The sequence below is a fragment of the Camellia sinensis genome, chromosome 1 (genome assembly GCF_055761805.1).
Source record: "Camellia sinensis isolate YWXY chromosome 1, ASM5576180v1, whole genome shotgun sequence".
In the NCBI taxonomy this organism is placed as follows: Eukaryota; Viridiplantae; Streptophyta; class Magnoliopsida; order Ericales; family Theaceae; genus Camellia; species Camellia sinensis.
In genome coordinates, this window is record NC_138961.1 from 101,462,676 (window position 1) to 101,483,295 (window position 20,620).

A 20,620-nucleotide genomic window follows, 5' to 3' on the forward strand; every position below is an offset into this window, starting at 1 on the left:
TGATTTTTATACAGCTATAGAGTCTTGATTTATGAGTTCCAAATTTCAATGTGTTCTCTAAGTAGATTTACTTTCTTTTTTTTTTGTCCTTGTTTTGTTGATCTAATGGGGGAAAGAAGTAGACTGCTTTTGTTCTTCATCTTTTATGTAGTAAGATGAGACCTCATGTTTTCATTTTCGAGATATAGTTGTAATATTTTGCACATTGTTGAACCTCTTAATTTGAAATTTATGCTTAACATTGGTTTATACAGAAGCCCTTTCTTTGGCAAGCATTTTGAAGTATTTTCCTACTGTGTTATATGGTAATTTTGTGAATGATTAGCTTCTGTAAATAATCCATATTACTCAAATCATCAATGATGTATGTGATGGTTTTAGTTAATGTATATCATGTTTTTTTACTTATTGCAGCTAGCAGCATGGTTTTTGGGATGAAGATAGGTTAGCGTAAGAAAGCATCAAGTGGCAACATAGTATCAGGCTCAACAGCACAGGCTCAGAAGCATCTCCACATGACATTGGCACCCCGTTGACTTCATCCGATGAGACGTAGCAACCGGATGATACATAGACAGTTGTCGATGAGACACAGACCGTTGGCATAGGTAAGATCATTGTACTTAATTATTGTCAATTATTTATTATCAATATTTACAATTTGTGACTTGTTGGTTTGTTACCAGGGCGAACTAGGTCAACTCATGTATGAGGACCTACACTAGGAAAAAGAGTGCAAAAAAAAAAAAAAATTGCTAGCAAAAAAGGAAAGAAATTGCATGTTTATGTCATTCGGTTGTTGAATGCAATCACTGGAGGGAATGCCACCCCAGCAATGAATGAGTTGGGACTGCAGATTAGGAAGGTGTGCCCTCTTAAGGGCATGAAGTCATGGAACAAAATTGAGCGGAGTACCAAAGATGTTATTGTCCAAACTGTGCTAGTAATTATTGATCCTGCGATAAATGTCTTTATTACATATATTTGTAATTGCTGAAATTAATTAATTTAATACTTCACTTATTATGCTTGTAGGAGAAGTTTGATATTGGCAAAGATTTTCATACTGATGAACAAGCTCAAAAGATCGTTGATAGAAAGGCCTATCTCTTGTACAAGGACTGGAGACACAACCTAAAGCAAGAGTTCCTCGAACTTGAGGAAGAGGGTGTTGATGACCTCTACAGTCATCCGCTTACATGAGCAAGCTTGGACAATTGGAAACATATGATTGATGTGGCTTGGAAAGATGAATCTCATTTGGTAACAAATAAATATAAACCACTCTTTTGATTTGAAATTGTATTATGCCTTTATATGTAATAATTCTTGAATAATTATGTTTTTTTGTAGAAACAATCAAAAGCTGGTAAAGCAAACAGGAGTATGCTACCATATAATCATACAAGTCGCACTCTATCATTTCTAATAGAAATATCGATTATGGTGATAATTTGTTCATTTCAAAATATACAAATCACTTTTGTATATTAGTTATGAATAATACTTTCTACAATGAAGTTTGTTATTTGAAATTAATAGGTAGATGAGAATGGAGAGCTGGATTTTTCAGAATTTTATGCGAAATCACACAAGTCGAAAAAGACTAAGGGTTGGATTCATCCTGAATGTGGTAAGCTACATGTAAGTATTGAACATTGAAACCAATTGTATTTAATATTAATTAGTACCTTGGCACAAAATTGCATGTTATTGTTTGTGCTCTTGTTGAATAGTCTAATTATTATTTTATTTTTTCATTTATTTTATTTATTTATTTATTTATTATTATTATTATTTTTCGTAATGACAAGATGAGATAGTGAATGTACAAGTGGCAGCCACCGAAGTGGGGATGCCATTGACCTAGGAGGAACTATCAAGGTAAGTGCTTGGACCAAAAAAAAAAAAAAAAAACTACTTGCGTGGAATTGGGATAGGCCCACAACCCTCTTCGACATTTGATAGTGCGGCCCGAGCTCGTGATAAACATATGGAAGCAATGAGAGTTGAGATAGAGGGTCATTGTGAAGAGCGCTACAAAGATCATAAAGAGCCAATGAGGGAAAAAGAGAAGTGCCAGAGAGATCATGAAGAACTGATGTAAGAGAGAGAGAGAGAGAGAGAGAGAGAGAGAGAGAGAGAGAAATAGATGAGATGATGAAACAAGTCAAAGAAGGGGGGGAAAAGAAGCAAGTGAGGCACAAGAAGTACAACTCAATCATCTAAACGACATGATTTTATGTCTCACAATCCTTTTGCAGGGTTCAGATGGTCATCCTACTATTGGGTAAGAAGAATTTTATTCATATGATACTAAAAGTTCTAAAAAAATAAGATGATATTGACATTATTGTTTTGAAGAACCTCAATTTTTTTTTGATATTATAAAAATCCGAGGAGAAAATAGATAATACATTAATTCATTAACTTATTAATTAATTATAGAAGAAAATGAGAGAAGATGAGAGAATATTTAATGATTAAAAGTTCCCATCTTATCATAAGAATGGCAGTTTGATAAATGATAAACTTCAAATGAAGTAAATATAGGCATTGAATTGAACATTTGAGTCCAGATGTAAGTCTCCCTTCATTTGAGTATTTATAATTGAAAATGCCTTAAACATAGTTGAAAAGGGCGTTCGGCGGGTGAAAATACAACACAATCACCAAACCACTCTGTGGATGTCATGGAAAAATTTCTCATGAAAAATAGGACCTTTGGGGATAGACGACATGTAATTAGCAAACGCAAGTTGGGAGTTAGAGTTAAAAACGCCTTAAATATAATCGAAAAAGGGCATTCAGGGGGGCAAAAATGCAAAATAGCCCCTGAACCACTCTATGAATGTCACGAGTAGCTTTCTTATGACAAATAGGACATATGGGGACATATGGCATGTAATTAGCACGCGTAGGTTGGGAGTTAGAGTTGAAACGCCTTAAACTTAGTTGAAAAAGGGTGTTCAGTGGGCAAAAATGCAAATAGCCCCCAAACCACACTATGGATGTCAAGGGCAACTTTCTCATTATAAATAGGACTTGTGGGGATAGACAAAATATAATTAGAACACATAGGTTGAGAGTTAGAGTCGAAAACACCTTAAACTTAGTCGAAAAAAGGCATTCGGTGGGTGAAAATGCAACATAGCCCTCGAACCACTCTATGGATATCCCGGGCGGCTTCCTCATGACAAATAGGACTTGTGGGGATAGACAATATGTAATTAGGAAACATAGGTTGAGAGTTAGACTCAAAAACACCTTAAACATAGTTGAAAAAGGACGTTTGAGAGGCAAAAATGTAAAACTGCCCCTGAACCACTCTATGGATTTCAGGGGCAACTTTATCATGAAAAATAGGACCTGTGGGGATAGACAACATGTAATTAGAAAATGTAGGTTGTGTGTTAGAGTAGAAAACACCTTAAACTTAGTCAAAAAAAAGCGTTCGGGGGACGAAATTGCAAAACAATCCCTGAACCACTTTATGGATGTCACGAGCACCTTTCTTGTAAGAAAATAGGACCTGTTGCAATAGATGGCATGTAATCATCACACGTAAGTTGGGAGTTAGAGTCGAAAACATCTTAAATTTAGTCGAAAAAGGGAAGTCAGGAGGCGAAAATTGTAACGCCCTCAAAATAGTACATAAAGACCCACATTCTTGATATGCATAGACATAAGAGAATAAAGCATTTTTCCATTTATCAGAGTATTCATTACAAAAGTATTACATGTTGACAACAAAAGTAAATGCCCTATGGGCTTACAACTTTCCAAGCCAACACTTGGTTACGAAAATGAGAGTACTAACTCATACACGTTAAGCCCTCGGCTTGAATTTACATGTAATACCCAAAAAGTAAACAACAAAAGAGTCTTCAACTCCCAGAACCTCCCAAGCTATGTCCTTGGAGGTGACATATCACCTGAACCTGAAAATGATGTCCTATATAGGGTGAGCCACAGCCCAGTAGAGATATACTAAACCAAATATGAACAATGACTAAAACAATAGTATTTGATAGATGGTTAACACTTATAAACTAATTTAAATCACTATACAGTTCCATGACAATCATGTCCATGTTACGTTTCCCTTTCCTTTACTTATCAAGTCTTCAATTCATAACATGGCTCAGAACCTGGCCAACAATTTAATGAGACTACGACTCATATTAAAGCATTTCCTTTTTAAATGAGATAACAACTCATATCAAAACACTTCTATATTTCACAATAGATACACATATTTGCTGTATTAATGTCATATTAAAACACTTCCATACTTCACAATAGATACACATATTTGCTGTATCAATAGAGTCCATCCCCTATCTCCTCCCAAATAATATGCGGTTTAGGAGTCCATCCCCTATCTCCTCCCAAACCATGGAGTACATCCCCTATCTCCTGCCACACAATACAATGTATATAAATACTTATCATATACAATAATCAATCAATGCACATATTTGATGTATTATTCCAACCGTGATATTCAATGACATAGCACGTTCGATTAGTTTCAATTTTCCCTAATCAACATACGGTGTCTACAATAATCAAGACTATCCTCCACCGATAGCCCAAAGCAGTTATTTCTAAACAGATAATAAATGCATCAAACAGATATAATCTCAACATTTTCATAGGTGATTGATAAATTAATCCAACTACACCATTTATTCTCATAACATCTTAATTTCATTATTTCACAATGAATGTCATTAATTACACTGATGACCCAATAAAACCCACATATGGCATTTTTCCCTTTTTTTCTCAACATTAGCCCTCAGGCTCATTTTCATCATTTCAACAACAGCAATTCCATTTTTTTTTTATACTCCCACACACACATGGAGTTCAACATTTGAAAACCCCAATTTATAATCTCAAATCAAACCCTAACTTCCCAAATATTTCCCAACAACACCAACCCATCAAAATGACCAATATTTATGACAAAACTCATAAGATGGAGTAGGGTATCCCTACCTTAATTCTTGGAGCTCAAAGGAGAAGATGGAGAGAACTCAAGATGCTTCAAACCAAGAGATTTTCGGATCAAAATGTTGCCCAAACCAAGCCCTGCACTTTATACAAAGGAACTAGGGTTGGAGACCACTAGAAGTAGATGAAATCTTAGAGAGAGAGAGTGTAGAGAGAGAGAGACAGCCGAGGCTAGGGTTTGTATAAAGAAGGAGATAAAAATGTGAGGTGTAATCCCGCTGCTGCCAACTGATATAGCCTAGGCTCGCTCGAGCGAAGGATTGGTCGCTCGAGCGACCAGACACAAATGAACCTCGCTCGAGCGCAAAAAGGCCAACAATTCAAAGCTTCAGGTCTGCAACCCAGAAACAAGCTCGAGCGAAGAAAAGCTCGCACGAGCGAAGAAATCCAAAACATATAGCTCGCTCGCTCGAACGAAGGAAAGCTCGCTCGAGCCAAGAAATGCAACTCTCAGGTCCAAACCCACATGCAGACGCACGCTGGAGCGAAGGAACCCTGGCTCGAGCGAAGGAGCTAAAACTCAGAGCTCACTCGAACGACAAAAGCCTCGCTCGAGCGAAGAACCAAAATTCTGGGCAGCAACCATTTGCTCCCAATCACCCCCAACCTATAACAATCCTGCCCAAAACATCCTATAACTCAAATACAAAGTGTTGAAGGACTGAAACAAGATATAAACAACAATCGACACCCACAAAACCAAGTCCGGATACAACAACCAAAGGAGGAAGAACCGGGATCGTTATAAAAATGCAAAATAGCTCCAGAACCACTCTATGGATGTCACGAGCAACTTCCTTATGATAAATAGGACTTGTGGACATAGACGACATGTAGTTAACACATATAGGTTGGGAGTTAGAGAAAAAAAGGCCTAAAACTAAGGCCTTGTTTGTCACAACCTAAACAAGCCAAAAAGCCAAAAAGTCACTATCCTATTTAAGTCATATCATCTTATTTAAGTCACATCACCACTCTACCACATCACTTCAAACCCAACCAATATTTCATAAAAAGTTAAAAAGTGCACTTATTTAGATCATCCCAAACCACCCCTAAGTCGAAAAAGGGCAATCAATGGGCAAAAATGCAAAACAGTCCCCAAACCACTCTATGGATGTCACGGGTAGCTTGCTCATCACAAATTCGACCTGTGGGGACAGATGACATGTAATTAGCGCACTTAGATTGGGAGTTAAAGTTGAAAACGCCATAAACTATGTCGGAAAAAGGCGTTCGAGGGGGTGAAAATGCAAAACAACCCTCAAACCAGTCTAGGGATGTCATAGGCAGTTTCAAACTTGAGAAGGTTTGTTTATAAAATACGATAACCATGCATAGTGAATTTTTGCTTGGGATGACAATAGTTTGCTTGGGAAACCATGAAAAAGATATGTGTTAATGGCGGAAATGCTTAGCAGTTACAACAGAAGAGAAATGAGTGAATGAGAAAATGAAAATGTATGGTTGCCATAAGATTTAATTTAAAAAGGTATTTACCAGTGGGCAAGATGTCCTAATTTGGTAGAAATGGATGGAGATGATCTGTAATATTCCCTAAATATCCAATTAGAGGTGTGCAGTGCTATCCCTTTTGGCTGAAACAAAGTGCATTTAAGGCTATTTGGGTGTAAATAAAACATTGGTTACTGTCTTGTTTGCCACATGTACTATTAATTTATGAGTCTTCAAACATATTTTATCATTGCTCTTAATCTTAAATGCTATGAGTGATTACTGTTATTCACATGCATTTGGAACTTTATGTTGCTTAAGACTATTGTACTGAATCTACTGATATTTTCTATGGTAATAAATGCTGGTACTTGTTTCCATACATCTACTATTTAATAAATAAATAAAAAAGCATACAAAATGTCATCTTTTTATTCAAGACTTCAACCATATCAAAGAGTATAATGGAAAAAGCACTGAAGATGATGAACAGTTTAATTCACTCACCATAACCTCTGATCTTTTTGCCTCAGGCTATCAAGTTCTGTATGCATTTCTGGTACTAATTGGTGCAATTTTTTTTTTTAATTTTTTTTTTTAAATTTTTTGTAGATGGCTTTTGGCATGGACTTGTGGATATTCCATTTTTGTGTATGGAGGACAATTTACACTTTTGTATTTCCGTTATTTTGTTTTCATTTGCTTTTGTGTGGATTAGTATTAATCGTACAGATAACTTTTGGCATCAAATGGAAAATTATTGGCGTGGTAGATAGATTACCTTTTGTCATGATACAGATTACCATGGTAATTTGTACCACGCCAAATGGCCATTTGGCATGGTAGTGAATATATTTTTTTGTGTACGGAAGACATGACTTTCATATGATTCTTTGTTTTGTGTGGAATTATTATTATAGTTGAAATAAACTTGGTTTGTATGGAATTCGACATTAAAAGTTATTCCTTTTTTGATGGTTGGAAGTAAAATTGATGCAAATTGTGAAATGTTTCATAATATATGTATTGTGTTGTTCATACATATTACAGGTTACACGGAATACATATAGGCTGTGGACAAATTAATAATAATAAAAAAACATAAAATCATATTTTTGGAGACTAAACAATTGGTAACCAAAAATGAAGTAAATATTTTTAGCGACTAAATAGTTAGTAGCTAAAAAAAATAAAATGAAAAAAAAAATTTGGAGACTAAATATTTAGCAGCCATAAAAAAAAATTAATAAAAAGAAGCAAACTTTAGGCAATTAAGACTTTAGTAGCTAAAAAAACATAAAATGAAAATATATTTTTGACGATTAAAACTTAAGTAGCCAAAACAAAAAAAAAAGAGTAGACTTTAGGTGACTAAAACATTTAGTAGCTAAAAAAATAAAATGAACAAAAAACAAATTTGGCGACTAAAGCTTTAGTAGTCCTAAATAGCTGATGTTTTTGGTGACAAAAAAGTTGTAGTCACTGAAAATGCGATATTAATTTTATTTGAAAGCTTTTTTTAGTCACCAATTACCTTTCCTGACAATTATTCAATGACTAATCTGGCGACCAAAAATTTTAGTCTCTAAAAAGTTTTAGCAACTAAAAAGTGACTTTTGGTGACTAAAAATTTGGTCTCCAAAAGTGTCATTTGTTGTGGTGAATTAAATCATGACACCTCATTTTATTACAAAACTCATCCACACCTAGTTCCTACTAATCTTTTATTATCTATATAACCGAACACCCACTTGCCCTTTATTTTCATAGCAAATTAACTTATAGAGGTTGCAACTCACAGGAGAAGTACCACTATTGCTACTTGCAAAGAGAAACACTGCCACCCTTACCATTACTCATTGCTACACCTTCTGTTGTTGCTACTCAAGGCCATCTTCTTCTCCTCTGTGCACAATAGCCTCTATTTTTTTCTCTCTCGTCAGGTGGAGAGATAGTTATCGGTCACATTTCCTTCTGTCAACCACTATTACCTTCTTCTTCCTCCTCTTGTATTCTTTTTATCTTCCTTCCATCATCTATAGACAGAGCCATCCCTTCTCCACTATGGTCCCTATCTTCTCTTCTCTCACTGTGAATCACCATACATTCTTTCCCTCACTACAGATCTTTCCAAACCCCATATTTATGCCTAGTTTTAAACCACCAAAAAGAAGAAAGACCAAATCTAGTTATATTATGTTCTAGCAACTCAGTTTGAGTGGTTTAACTTATAACGATTATGTTGTTTGAAGTTTTGTAATGGATTTGTAATAGTAGGTTGATTGATGAAATTGCGGCAGGCAACTGTGGGATCTCCTCGAAGGGTATCCGAGCACACTCGACAGTTCAAACCCCTACCTGGTTCACTGGTGTGTAATGTGAAACAAATAAGAGTCCAAATCTAGCAAATCTATACAAAATCCACTAGTCACAAGAAAATACCAAATATGGACTGCATCACCAGACTTGGAGTCACCACCTAATCTTTTGGAAAAACTAAAAAACCCTAACTCATACTGAAGGCCACTATTCATCACAGGCAACGTGTCTCGACTCAGGAGTTTGGGTATAAGGGGGGAAAGGTCATGAATTGAGTACGTCCGCTCACCCAATCAAAGATTGGTCTCTTTTAGTCCTTAATATAAGAATTATTAACACAATATGATCATATAACTCAATTATTAATGTTATCTTTACTATGTAGAGCAAACAAGTATAGACTAGATCACCTACTTTGGAACATTCTATTCTCTTGCCATTTGAAAAAGGTCTGAAAGTAGAAATCTCAAGGAAAAAGCAAGATGACTAATGCACAAAGAGATCAAAATCATTCCAACTTTGGCAATGAAACCTCTATGCAATAAGCAATCATAGAGATATAACACGTAAGCACATAGCCTTATGGTAGCATACTAGACATAATAAGAAGCAATCACACACAAGATGTAAGAGAAAGGAGAAAGGCTCACCGAGTACTCCTCTGCACTTCGCCATGAGCGTAAAGGGTCAGAAATCAATGCATGATCTTAGATGTGAGACTAAATGATATGCAAACTAAAACGGAAAAGAAACTCACCGGTTACTCTAGCCAAGTGCAACAAAAGACAACTAATTAGAAATATGCATGCTCCCTGATGTAATAATCTATAAAATGAAAAATTCTCACGAATGAGTCCTATAAGCCCGGACACTATCAAGATTGCATATGAACCATCAAGAGATACAAACCATATAACTATCAAGGTATAGTAGTCCAAGCTCAGATGCATGATTCTACTCTAAACACGTGAATGTCGCGATAACAAAATAAGATAATTAAAGTAAAAAAGATAAATTTTAAAAGGAGGAAGAGAGTAAGGGTAGAGAGAAGAGAAACGCTTCCTAACACATATAACAAGTATAATAACTATCATATCTTAAAATAAATACTCTAGTGAGGATAAAGAGGTCCTAACCCTCATACGTCTGGAAACGAATATAGACTATCTGAATCCATGATTGAATGTTTCGAGAGATAGCCTATCCTCGTAGAGAAAATCGTGCCTGGATTTCTACATCATCAATGATAATCCATAAACAGTAAAAGAAAGAAGGCTCCAACGAGAATAGAGAGATTCTCACTCTCTTCTTACTCATGAAAAGGGGTATAAACTAACTAAATTCATGAAATAGTAACAAGAGGGGAAATTTAATTTATTCACATGGAGGAAGCCCTGCCTGGGCTTTTGTATCAATAAAAATCAACCAAAATAACAAAAAATGGAAGATTCTAGTAAGAAGAGAGAGTTTCTCCTCCTCCTTATCATCAAAATGAGCATAAACTACTCAAATCCATGTTAAAGAGGTTCAGGAAAGGAGATTCGGTCCCTTTTCATAGAGGAAATTGTGTCTAGGTTCCTAACCCATAATAAATCAAGAAAAAGGAATTCGAACTCAGCCAAAGTCTCTATACAAGCCTCCACTAAATATAAAAAGGGATAAAGAAAAGAGAATCCAACTAAGTTACCAACGACAACAAGAAAAGCAATTCAGACTTGACCGAAATCACTATATAGGCCTCTACTAGCTACAGAAAGGGGAAAAGATGAGAGAATCCAACTAAGTTACCAATAATTCAACAATAATGATCTCAAGATCTCAAGAAAACTTAAACAATAAAGAAAAAGAGATAGAAGATGCGATAAGCTCAAGAATGGAAGTAGGGATTACCTCTAAACTAGTAGAGATAAGGCCTAAGGTAGTCACAAACTCTAATCCAAACTCCTTCTGGCCCGTAGAGATCTCTAGCTCCAAGGCTCGAAGCAAAGGGATGTAAAAGATAGTCCAGATGTAGAAAATATGTATGAATCTCAATGTCCAAATCTCAGTAGCTCTCATTTAAATCGGTTAATTTGCTTAATTATATGACCTAATTAACTAATTAAATTATAGCATGGAATTATGAATTTTTTAACTCAAAAATCAGAACCAAGAACCCTTAATTCTCCAGAGGGGTTTAAATAGGCTTGGAGGGCGTGCAATATACCATTTGATTCCTTAGGATCTGGGTGGCATATTCCAAGACGTTAGGGGACACCTCATAAGAAACCTATCTAGCTGACGTCAAAAAGTTTTCACAGATAACATTTTTCTATCCGACCATAAACTATCCATCGTATTTCCTCCAAAATATGTTTGGCTGGACAAAAACAATCCGGGTTTGCTTGCTCAGACAGAACTTGTCCGAATGTGCTCGCCTTGACCAAAGTTGTCTTTCATTGTGCTCCAAAGTTGTCTAGTCGCCCAAGTGTTGTTCCACCAATTTTCTAAGAAGGTTTCCTCTATCACAACAGGGGGGAGATTGATACGGATGTGGCCTATAGGATTAAGGTGCGATGGTGTAAGTGGAGAAGTGCATCTGGGGTACTGTGCGATAAACGAATGCCCACTTGACTAAACGGTAAGTTCTATAGAACGGCTATTAGACTAGAGATGTTGTATGGAACGGAGTGTTGGGCAACCAATAAACAACATGCAAATAAGATGAGTGTGGCTGAGTTGAGGATGCTAAGGTGGATGTGTGGCAAGACTAGACAAGACAGAATTAGGAAGGAGTGTATTCGGGAATGGGTAGAAGTAGCACCGATAGAAGATAAGTTGAGAGAAAATCAATTGAGATGGTTTGGTCACATTCAACGGACACCAACAAAGACAGTAGTGAAGAGATGTGATGTTGTAACGGTAGGTGGGAGTGTCGGGGGATGGGGTACGCCTAGATTAACATTGGCTAGTGTGTAAGTAGAGATATATGTCTACTTAATTTGACTAACGAAATGGCCTGTGATAGAGGATTCACGTAGCCGACCCCATTTGATGGGATTTAAGGCTTGGTTTGGTTTAGGTTTTGAATGTCTAGAAAAATCTTTTGCCAAAATGGGTATAGGAAGGTTTGTCTCTCTTCATCCTAAACTTGTTGTGTCATGACCAGAACCCACCCTTATGAATTAAGGTCATAACCGACCAGTAGTCATGAGATTACCTACAGCCTCAAACGAGATTAACATGTCTCAATAGAGATAAAGGGGGGCCAAAACGAAAGCAAACTTAAATTTTTTTTCCAAAGAGCTGTGCTTACATGGCAAAGCAAAATCACTTCATAAGTATTCCATAATAACTCACACATATGAACAAAGTTAACATCTTGTAGCGTATTGTACATATAGGAACTTTCAGACATGTAGTCAGCCAAACAAAAAGTTTGTATACATAGGTGATCCAACGTATTCACCAAGGTAGCAAAAAGAGTAAAACAAAAGAACAAAAACAAAGTCTCATGCATGAGACGTTCAGACTGACTTCACAAAAACTTGAAATTCTCTCACATTCTTCACTAAGGCTGGGGTTGGACATCTATTTGCTCACTTACATACATATAAATAACAGTGAGTGAAAGCCCAATGAATAATACCAAAGCAAAGAGGTCATACGAATGAAATTCTCTAATAGGTAATATCCTAGTCAAACGCATCAAACGGCCTTTGGCCCATTCATATTCTTATTAAATACATCAAACAACCTCAAGCCCAAACATATCAAACGGCCTCGTGCTCATCATATCAAAGGACCTCGGGCCCAATTCATTCATGTCGAATGGCCTCAGGCCCAATTCATTCATGTCAAACGGCCTTCGTTCCAATCTCATATCAAACGGCCTCTGGCCCAATCATGTCTAATGGCCTCTGGCCCATCATTTTCATATTCATATTTACATGAATTTCATATTCATGATCATAATCATATTCATATTCAAATGGCCTTAGGCCCATCGCATTCGTATTCAAATGGCCTTAGGCCCATTCATATCCTTATCAAATATATCAAACGGCCTCAAACCCACGCATAATAAATGGCCTCGGGCCCAATTCATGTTCTTCATAGAACCTTATACAAGAATTAGGCATATAGAATACTTATTCAATATTTCAAACCAACAAATCCTTGGAGCTTATACAGAAGTAGCAATTGGAAAGTAACATACTTGAAATTATCTTTACTAAGATATTACTCACAGTGCTCGGTTGATGGATTTGCCCTTGCGCTTAACCCTACACATTTCATAACACATTGGGTAACAAGCAATTCAATCCATTCTTAACGTGTTTATTTCTCTCTTAGGCCTCTTTCTAACTCTATAGTTCATTTATAATGCTTAATACATGCCTAATAGTGTTTAGAAATGAAATAGAACATAAAACAAAATGTAAAACAACTTTTCAAGAGTTTCTAAAATAGGGCCCATCACTCGAGAGCAACTTTGGTCGCTCGAGCGTTCTGCAAAACTCTGTAAAAGTACTGGTTGCATGAATTTTACGCTCGAGCGAGACTCTTTCCGTTTGAGCGAGGAGTCTTGCAAAACAGGGTTTGCTCGAGCGCAAGATCTGTCACTCGAGCTACTGTGTAAATCTCTGCAAAACTTCTGGGAGCTAAATTTTCACGCTCGAGAGAGACTTTCTTCGAATTTTGTTTGCAGTTCAGAACACACTCCCAAAGGTCCAAAGCTTGCGAATTGGTACCAAAACATGGAAAAACATTGTCTAACATGTGAACATAGGTAGTTTAAAACCAATTGGCTAAATTATGGTCCATGTTCCAAATCATTCCAAATTCTTCTTGTTAATTCCAAAGCTCATGCAATTAAGTCTCATGTCTTCATGAATCATGTATGCATGTAAAGTATGGACTCTAATTCTGCCTCAAATGGTACAAATGATGCTCAAAGTCATGAAGCTCAACAAAATTATGCACGTATGTATGATTTGGTACTCAATTATTCATATTTAACATGTCTTATACTAGATCGTACAAATTCATGGCAATTCTTTACATGCATGGATATATAAGATTTCAATTTCATTATACACCATTCAAATCTTATTCTTACTTAGCAATTCTCTTTGAATTCATATAATTACAAGCTCAAACTCATGAATTAAGGGTTGGTTACTCACCTAGAAGCTCCAATCCTTCCAAACATGGCTATGTCTTGAGCTAATCCACCTAGTCCTTGAATTCCTTTGCAAAATCTTCAAGGATGAGCCCTCTCTCTCTCTAAATTTGCCTCACTCTCTCTCTATAGTGTGTTTCTAGATTTTGAGCACAAAAATATGATCTTAAGTGTAATTAGCCCATATATATACTAGGTGATTAGATTAAATTAATCAATCTCAATTAAAGTTAATGAGCCTCACTTAATTACTCTAATTATTTTGATACGAATCAATTTTTAATCAAATTTCACCATAGACTCTAAAAATCACGCTAATCATAATGATATAGACAATTTCAATTTCTGTCGCCTCTGTAGCCTTAAATTTTCAAATTATAGCAGTAAGTTGGACAGATTTTGCTACAGTGAACAAATATAGATTCAAAAACATAATTAATCGCATAATTATCACCCTAAATCATATTAAGCATATAATCACAACCATAATTAAGATTAATTAACATAACACAGAACAGGATTATCACAATCTTATTTTACCTCCATCCAAAAACAAATGTGGATAGCGTAACCGCATCTCATCCTCCTTGTCCCATGTAGCGTCCTTCCTATAGTGCTTTTTTCATTCTACCTTCACCATTGGGATGGACTTGTTTCCCAATTGTTTCACTTGTTGGTCAATGATCCGTTCTGGCCATTCCTCGTATTCCATATTTTCATCAAGTGCTATCCGATGGTAGTCTATCACATGAAATGGATCTCGGAGGCATGGAACACATTATGCATTGGCTCGAATCCCGGTTGCAAGGCAACTCTATAAGCAACTGGACCAAGCCTTTCTAGAATTTGGACAACCCAATGTAACGGGGTGACAATTTACCCTTGTTACCAAATCTCAATCGGCCCTTCATTGAGATCACACGAATAAATACATGATCGCCAACCTCATACTCAAGAGGTCTTTTTCGAACATCCGCATAATTCTTTTGCCGACTCTGTGTTGTCTTGAGCCTTTGTTGGATGATTTTAATTTTCTTAGAAGTGTCTTGCACAATTTCGGGTCCAAGTAAAGCTCTATCCCCGACTTCTATCCAACAAATTGGCGATCTACACTTTCTACCATACAAAGCTTCATATGGTGCCATACCGATGCTGGAATGGAAACTGTTATTGTATGCAAATTCAGCTAGTGGCAAATAATCCTTCCAACTCCCTTGAAAATTTAAAGCACACATTCTGAGCATGTCTTCCAAAGTCTATATGGTCCGTTCTAATTGCCCATCTTTCTGTGGATAAAGCACGGTACTGAACCTCAATTTTGTTCCCATAGCTCTTTGCAAGCTTCTCCAAAGTCTAGACACAAATTTCAGATCTCTATCCGATACAATAGATACCAGAACTCTATGTAAACAAACAATCTCATCAACATATATAGTCGCTAATCTATAAGCATCAAAAGTAGTCTTCACAGGTAGAAAATGCGTAGATTTAGTCAATCTATCAACTATAACCCAAATAGAGTCCATACATCTAAGTGTCCGAGGTAGGCCAACAATGAAGTCCATGGTCACATGCTCACACTTCTATTCTGGAATAGGGAGAGGTTGAAGTAGATCGCCTAGTTTCTGATGTTCAACTTTAACTTGCTGACATTGAAGGACTTGGACACATACTCTGCGATCTCCTTCTTCATTTTGGGCCACCAATAGCTTTGCTTCAAGTCCCGATACATTTTGTTATTACCCGGATGCATAGCAAACATCGACTTGTGAGCTTCATCTAGGATTCTCTTCTTTAGTTCAAGAATGTTTGGAACACATAATCGATTTTGAAATCTCAACACTTCATTATCAATGCTGAATTCTGGTTTCGGAGTTGCTTCAAACTCATCAATTATTTTTTTGAGGAATTCATCATATTTTTGCCTTTGCTCGACTTCATTAACTATTGCTAGCTCAGCTAAAATGGCAGCTATCAACCTAGCTTGGTCATGTAACATAATTTCAATCTCGATTTTCTCAAAATCTTGCAAGATTTCTCTCTGGTCAGTGAGTAGATAAGCTAAGTTCCCTATTGATTTTCTGCTTAATGCATCAGCAACTGTATTAGCTTTTCCCGGCTGATATTGAATCTGAAGGTCATAATCCTTTATCAACTCAAGTCATCTTCTCTATCGCATATTCAGCTCTTTTTGAGTAAAGAAGCATTTTAAACTTTTATGATCTATGTAAACTTCACATCTTGCCCCATTCAAGTAATGCCACCAAATTTTTAAAGCAAACATAATTACAACCAATTCCAAGTCGTGTGTTGGGTAATTCTTTTCATGTGGGCAAAACCGTCGGGAAGCATAACCAATCATTCATCCTTCCTGCTTTAATACACAACCCAAACCCTGATAAGATACATCACTATAAATTACAAAGTTTTCCGTACCTGTGGACAAAGTCAGCACTGGTGCAGTAGTCAATCTCATTTTCAGTTCTTGGAAGGTAAATTCTCTTTCATCAGTCCATTCAAACGGCTGTCTTTTGTGTGTGAGTTGGGTAAGTGGTACGACTATTCTTGAAAAATCTTTTACAAACCTTCTATAGTACCTAGCTATACCCATGAAACTGTAGACTTCCGTTACATTTGTTAGAGTAGGTCAGTTCATAATTGCTTCTATCTTCTGTGGGTCTACTGAAATCCTATTTCTGTTAATAACATGGCCCAAGAAGACGACTTCATCTAACCAAAATTCACATTTCTTTAGTTTAGCATATAATTTCTTTTCTCTAAGAGTTTGCAAAATAGTTCTCAATTCTTGTTCATGATCAGTTCTACTCTGTGAATATATCGAGATATCATCAATAAAAACCACAACAAACTCATCAAGGTAAGGCTTAAAAATTCAATTCATAAGGTCCATAAATGTTGTAGGGTCATTAGTCACTCCAAATAGCATAACAAGAAATTCATAGTGACCATACATTGTTCGAAATGCAGTTTTCTCAACATCTTCTGCTTTTACCTTTAATTGGTGCTATTCAGGTCTCAAATCAATTTTGGAAAATACTTGTGATCCATGCAACTGATCAAACAAGTCATCAATACAGGGTAAAGGGTGTTTATTCTTTATCGTTAACTTGTTCAGTTCCTGGTAGTCAATACACAGGCGTAAAGTCCCATCTTTCTTTTTCACAAATAATACCAGCACACCCCATGGCGAAGTACTTGGTCGAATAAGCCCTTTGTCAAGTAAGTCTTGCAATTGTTCTTTTAGTTCTTTCATTTCAGCAATAGACATTCTGTAGGGTGTTTTTGAGATAGGCTGAGTGCTTGGTACAATATCAATAGTAAATTCTATTTTCCTGTCATTCTATTTCCCTGTCAATCAATTCTCCGGGTAATTCATCTGGAAATACATCCGAAAATTCTCTAACAATAGGGATACCGTTCAATTCAACATTCATAGATTGTTCAGACAATACACTACACAAGTAATCCTGGCACCCTTTCCTGATCAATTTACATGCTTTCATTGCAAATATCAAATAAGGTGGAGGCACTACCCCATTACCCACAAACACAATTCCTTCTTGCCTTGGTGGTCTAAATACAACTTGTTTCGTTACACAATCTATGGTGGCACTGTATTTAGATAACCAGTCCATACCCAGAATTACATCAAAATGTCTAAAGTCCAAGGGTAACAAATCTACATACAACGTAGCACTCCCAATATGCATATCACAAAATAGACACACAGATGTACACAACATAGATTCCCCGGATGAAGCAGATACACAAAACAAATATGACAATGATTTTAGAGGTCTACTCAATCTAGATGCAAATGCATATGTTACAGAGGAGTGTGTTGATCCGGAGTCAATTAACACAAAAGCTTCCTGATTACGTATAGAGATAATACCTGAGACGATGGCCTCTATGTTCCGTGTATCACCCAGGACAAGTGCAAAAACTCTTCCCTGCCTCATGGTGTCTCTGGTGATCGTACGCCTCGTAGTGTTTCCTGGTTTTGGGATCAATCCAATTGAGCTAGTAGCTAACTTTCCACTATTTTGATTACAATCCCTGGCCATATGCCCTGTTTTACCACATTTAAAGCAGGACCTTGAAACACAATAGCAAACCTCGCGATGTCTTTTACCACATTGACTACACATTGGAGACGTATCTCTGGAAGAATTTGAAGTACTTGAGGATCCTGTATTCTGTTTCGTTGAAAGCCTTTTCTTTGAAAAGAAACCTTGCCTTTTGCTTTTCCAATCGGTTAATGGTTTACTCTACCATCTATGTTAGCTTTTGATATTATAGCCCAATCTAACACATTAATATAGGTTTCTAGCTTTAGTACATTCACTTTCTCTAAAATATCATCTTGAAGACCACCCTCAAACATTCTCGCTTTCTTATAGTCGATGTCAACCATATGCGGCACAAATCTAGCCAATTCAGTAAACTTGGCCTTGTACACAGCTACTGTTATGCTGCCTTGCTTAAGTTCCATAAATTTTGACACTCTTTTGTCAAGGACACATTTTGGAAAATATTTGTCGTAGAAGATTTCCAAGAACCGAGCCTAACCAATATCTTTATTGCTTTCACGCATCAACATTCACCACCTTCTTGTTTCATCTTTTAGTGTAAAGGTAGCTAGTAATACTTTCTGTGTCTCAAGACACAGAAACAACTCAAACAGTTTCTCTATACCAAGGACCTGCGCTTCAGCCTTCAATGGATCCAATCCCCCATGAAATTATGGTGGTTTCATCTTCTTAAACTCTTCAGTGAGAGCTATGGTTAGGTCATTGTTTTGCAAGTCATGTACAGGCTGCACTGGAGGTGGAGGTGGAGGTGGAGGGTGCTGTTGTTGCCACTATTGTTGCCATTGTTGTTGTTGCCTCAATGTTTCTACCATTTCTTGTATTAATCTTTCCATCCTATCCAATCTAGCAGTAAAAGATTCCTCTAACTCATCGGCTTTTATTCTCACTGTTATCTTATTAAACTTGCATTATTCTTCATACAAAGTGTATACAAGTTGGCATATACAAGTAGACAATAATTATTATGTCACATAATCATTCATTTCAAACATTTAAGCATATTCTCGATGCACTCCAGTATCACATCAATGCATCCTAGATCTTTCCTAGACACTCTATTGCTCCTTTGGACAAGTGTGTGAGTTATTAACTCCTGCTCTGATACCACTTTGTCACGACCCAAACCAACCCCTATGGATTAAGGTCATAACCAACTAGTAATCATGAGATTACCTATAGCCTCAAACAAGATTAACATGTCTCAATAGAAATAAAGGGGAGCCAAAATAGAAGCAGACTTAAAAAATTTGTCCAAAGAGCTGTGCTTACATGGCAAAGAAAAATCATTTCATAAGCATTCCATAATAACTCACACATATGAATAGAGTTAACATCTTATAACGTATTGTACATACAGGAACTTTTAGACATGCAGTCAGCCAAACAAAAATTTTATATACATAGGTAATCCAGCGTATTCACCAAGGTAGCGAAAGGGGTAAAACAAAAGAACGAAAACAATGTCTCGTGTGTGAGACGTTCGGGCTGACTTCACAAAAACTTGGAATTCTCTAACATTCTTCACTGAGGCTGGGATTGGACATCTCTTTGCTCACCTACATACATATAAATAAGAGTGAGCGAAAGCCCAGTGAATAATACCAAAGTAAAGAGATTATATGAATGAAATTCTCTAACAGGTAGTATCCTTGTCAAACACATCAAACGGCCTTAGGCCCGTTCATACTCTTATCAAATACATCAAACGGCCTTAGGCCCAAACATATCAAACGACGTCGGACCCAATTCATTCATATCGAATGGCCTCGGGCTCAATTCATTCATGTCAAATGACCTTGGACCCAATTCATTCAAGTCAAACGGCCTTGGGCCAAATCATCGTATCAAACGGCCTCTGGCCCAATCATATCTAATGGCCTCTAGCCCATTATTTTCATATTCATATTTATGGGCATTTTATATCCATGATCATAATCATAATCATATTCAAACGGCCTTAGGCCCATTCATATCCTTATCAAATATATTAAACGGCCTCGGGCCCAATTTATGTTCTTCACAGAACCTTATACAAGAACTAGGCATATAGAATACTTATTCAATATTCCAAACCAACAAATCCATGGAGCTGATATATAAGCTGCAGTAGGAGTCACATAATTGAAATTATGTTTACTAAGATTTTACTCACAGTGCTCTGTTGATGGATTTGCCATTGTGCTTGACCCGACAAATTTCATAACACATCAGGTCACAAGCAATTCAATATGTTCTCAACTTGTTTATTTCTCTTAGGCCTCTTTCTAACCCTATAGCTCATTTATAATGCTTAGTACATGTCGAATAGTGCTTAGAAACGAAAGAGAACGAAAAACAAAACATAAAACAACTTTTCAAGAGTTTCTAAAATAGGGCCCTTTGCTCAAGAGTAGCTTTGGTGACTCGAGCAGTCTGCAAAACTCTGTAAAAGTACTGGTTGCATGAATTTTACGCTACTCTTTCCGCTCGAGCGAAGAGTCTTGCAAAACAGGGTTCGCTCGAGCACAAGATTTGTCGCTCGAGCTACTATGCAAATCTCTGCAAA

The 20,620-nt window shown here is 36.6% G+C and overlaps 1 protein-coding gene across 1 annotated transcript; it reads right to left on the reverse strand.

The window, feature by feature from the left end:
* Positions 1–14,582: 14,582 nt before the first annotated feature.
* Positions 14,583–18,476, reverse strand: LOC145810353 (uncharacterized). Its single transcript, XM_082907533.1, has 5 exons — positions 18,257–18,476; positions 17,877–18,053; positions 16,344–16,396; positions 15,704–16,091; positions 14,583–14,701 (listed from the first exon to the last, which is right to left on the reverse strand). The coding sequence occupies exons 1-5, from the start codon at positions 18,474–18,476 to the stop codon at positions 14,583–14,585; spliced, it is 957 nt and encodes a 318-aa protein (XP_082763659.1).
* Positions 18,477–20,620: the final 2,144 nt, after the last annotated feature.

What these genes read in the sequence shown, in the direction of transcription:
- LOC145810353 (XM_082907533.1), bottom strand. Translation starts at nt 18,476, where the DNA reads ATGGAACTTAAGCAAGGCAGCATAACAGTAGCTGTGTACAAGGCCAAG. An exon ending in ATCAAAAGCTAACATAGATG is followed by an intron (nt 18,054 to 18,256) that starts GTAGAGTAAACC and finishes GTGGTAAAACAG; the next exon opens with GGCATATGGCCAGGGATTGT. An exon ending in CTTATCAGGGTTTGGGTTGT is followed by an intron (nt 16,092 to 16,343) that starts GTATTAAAGCAG and finishes TATGACCTTCAG; the next exon opens with ATTCAATATCAGCCGGGAAA.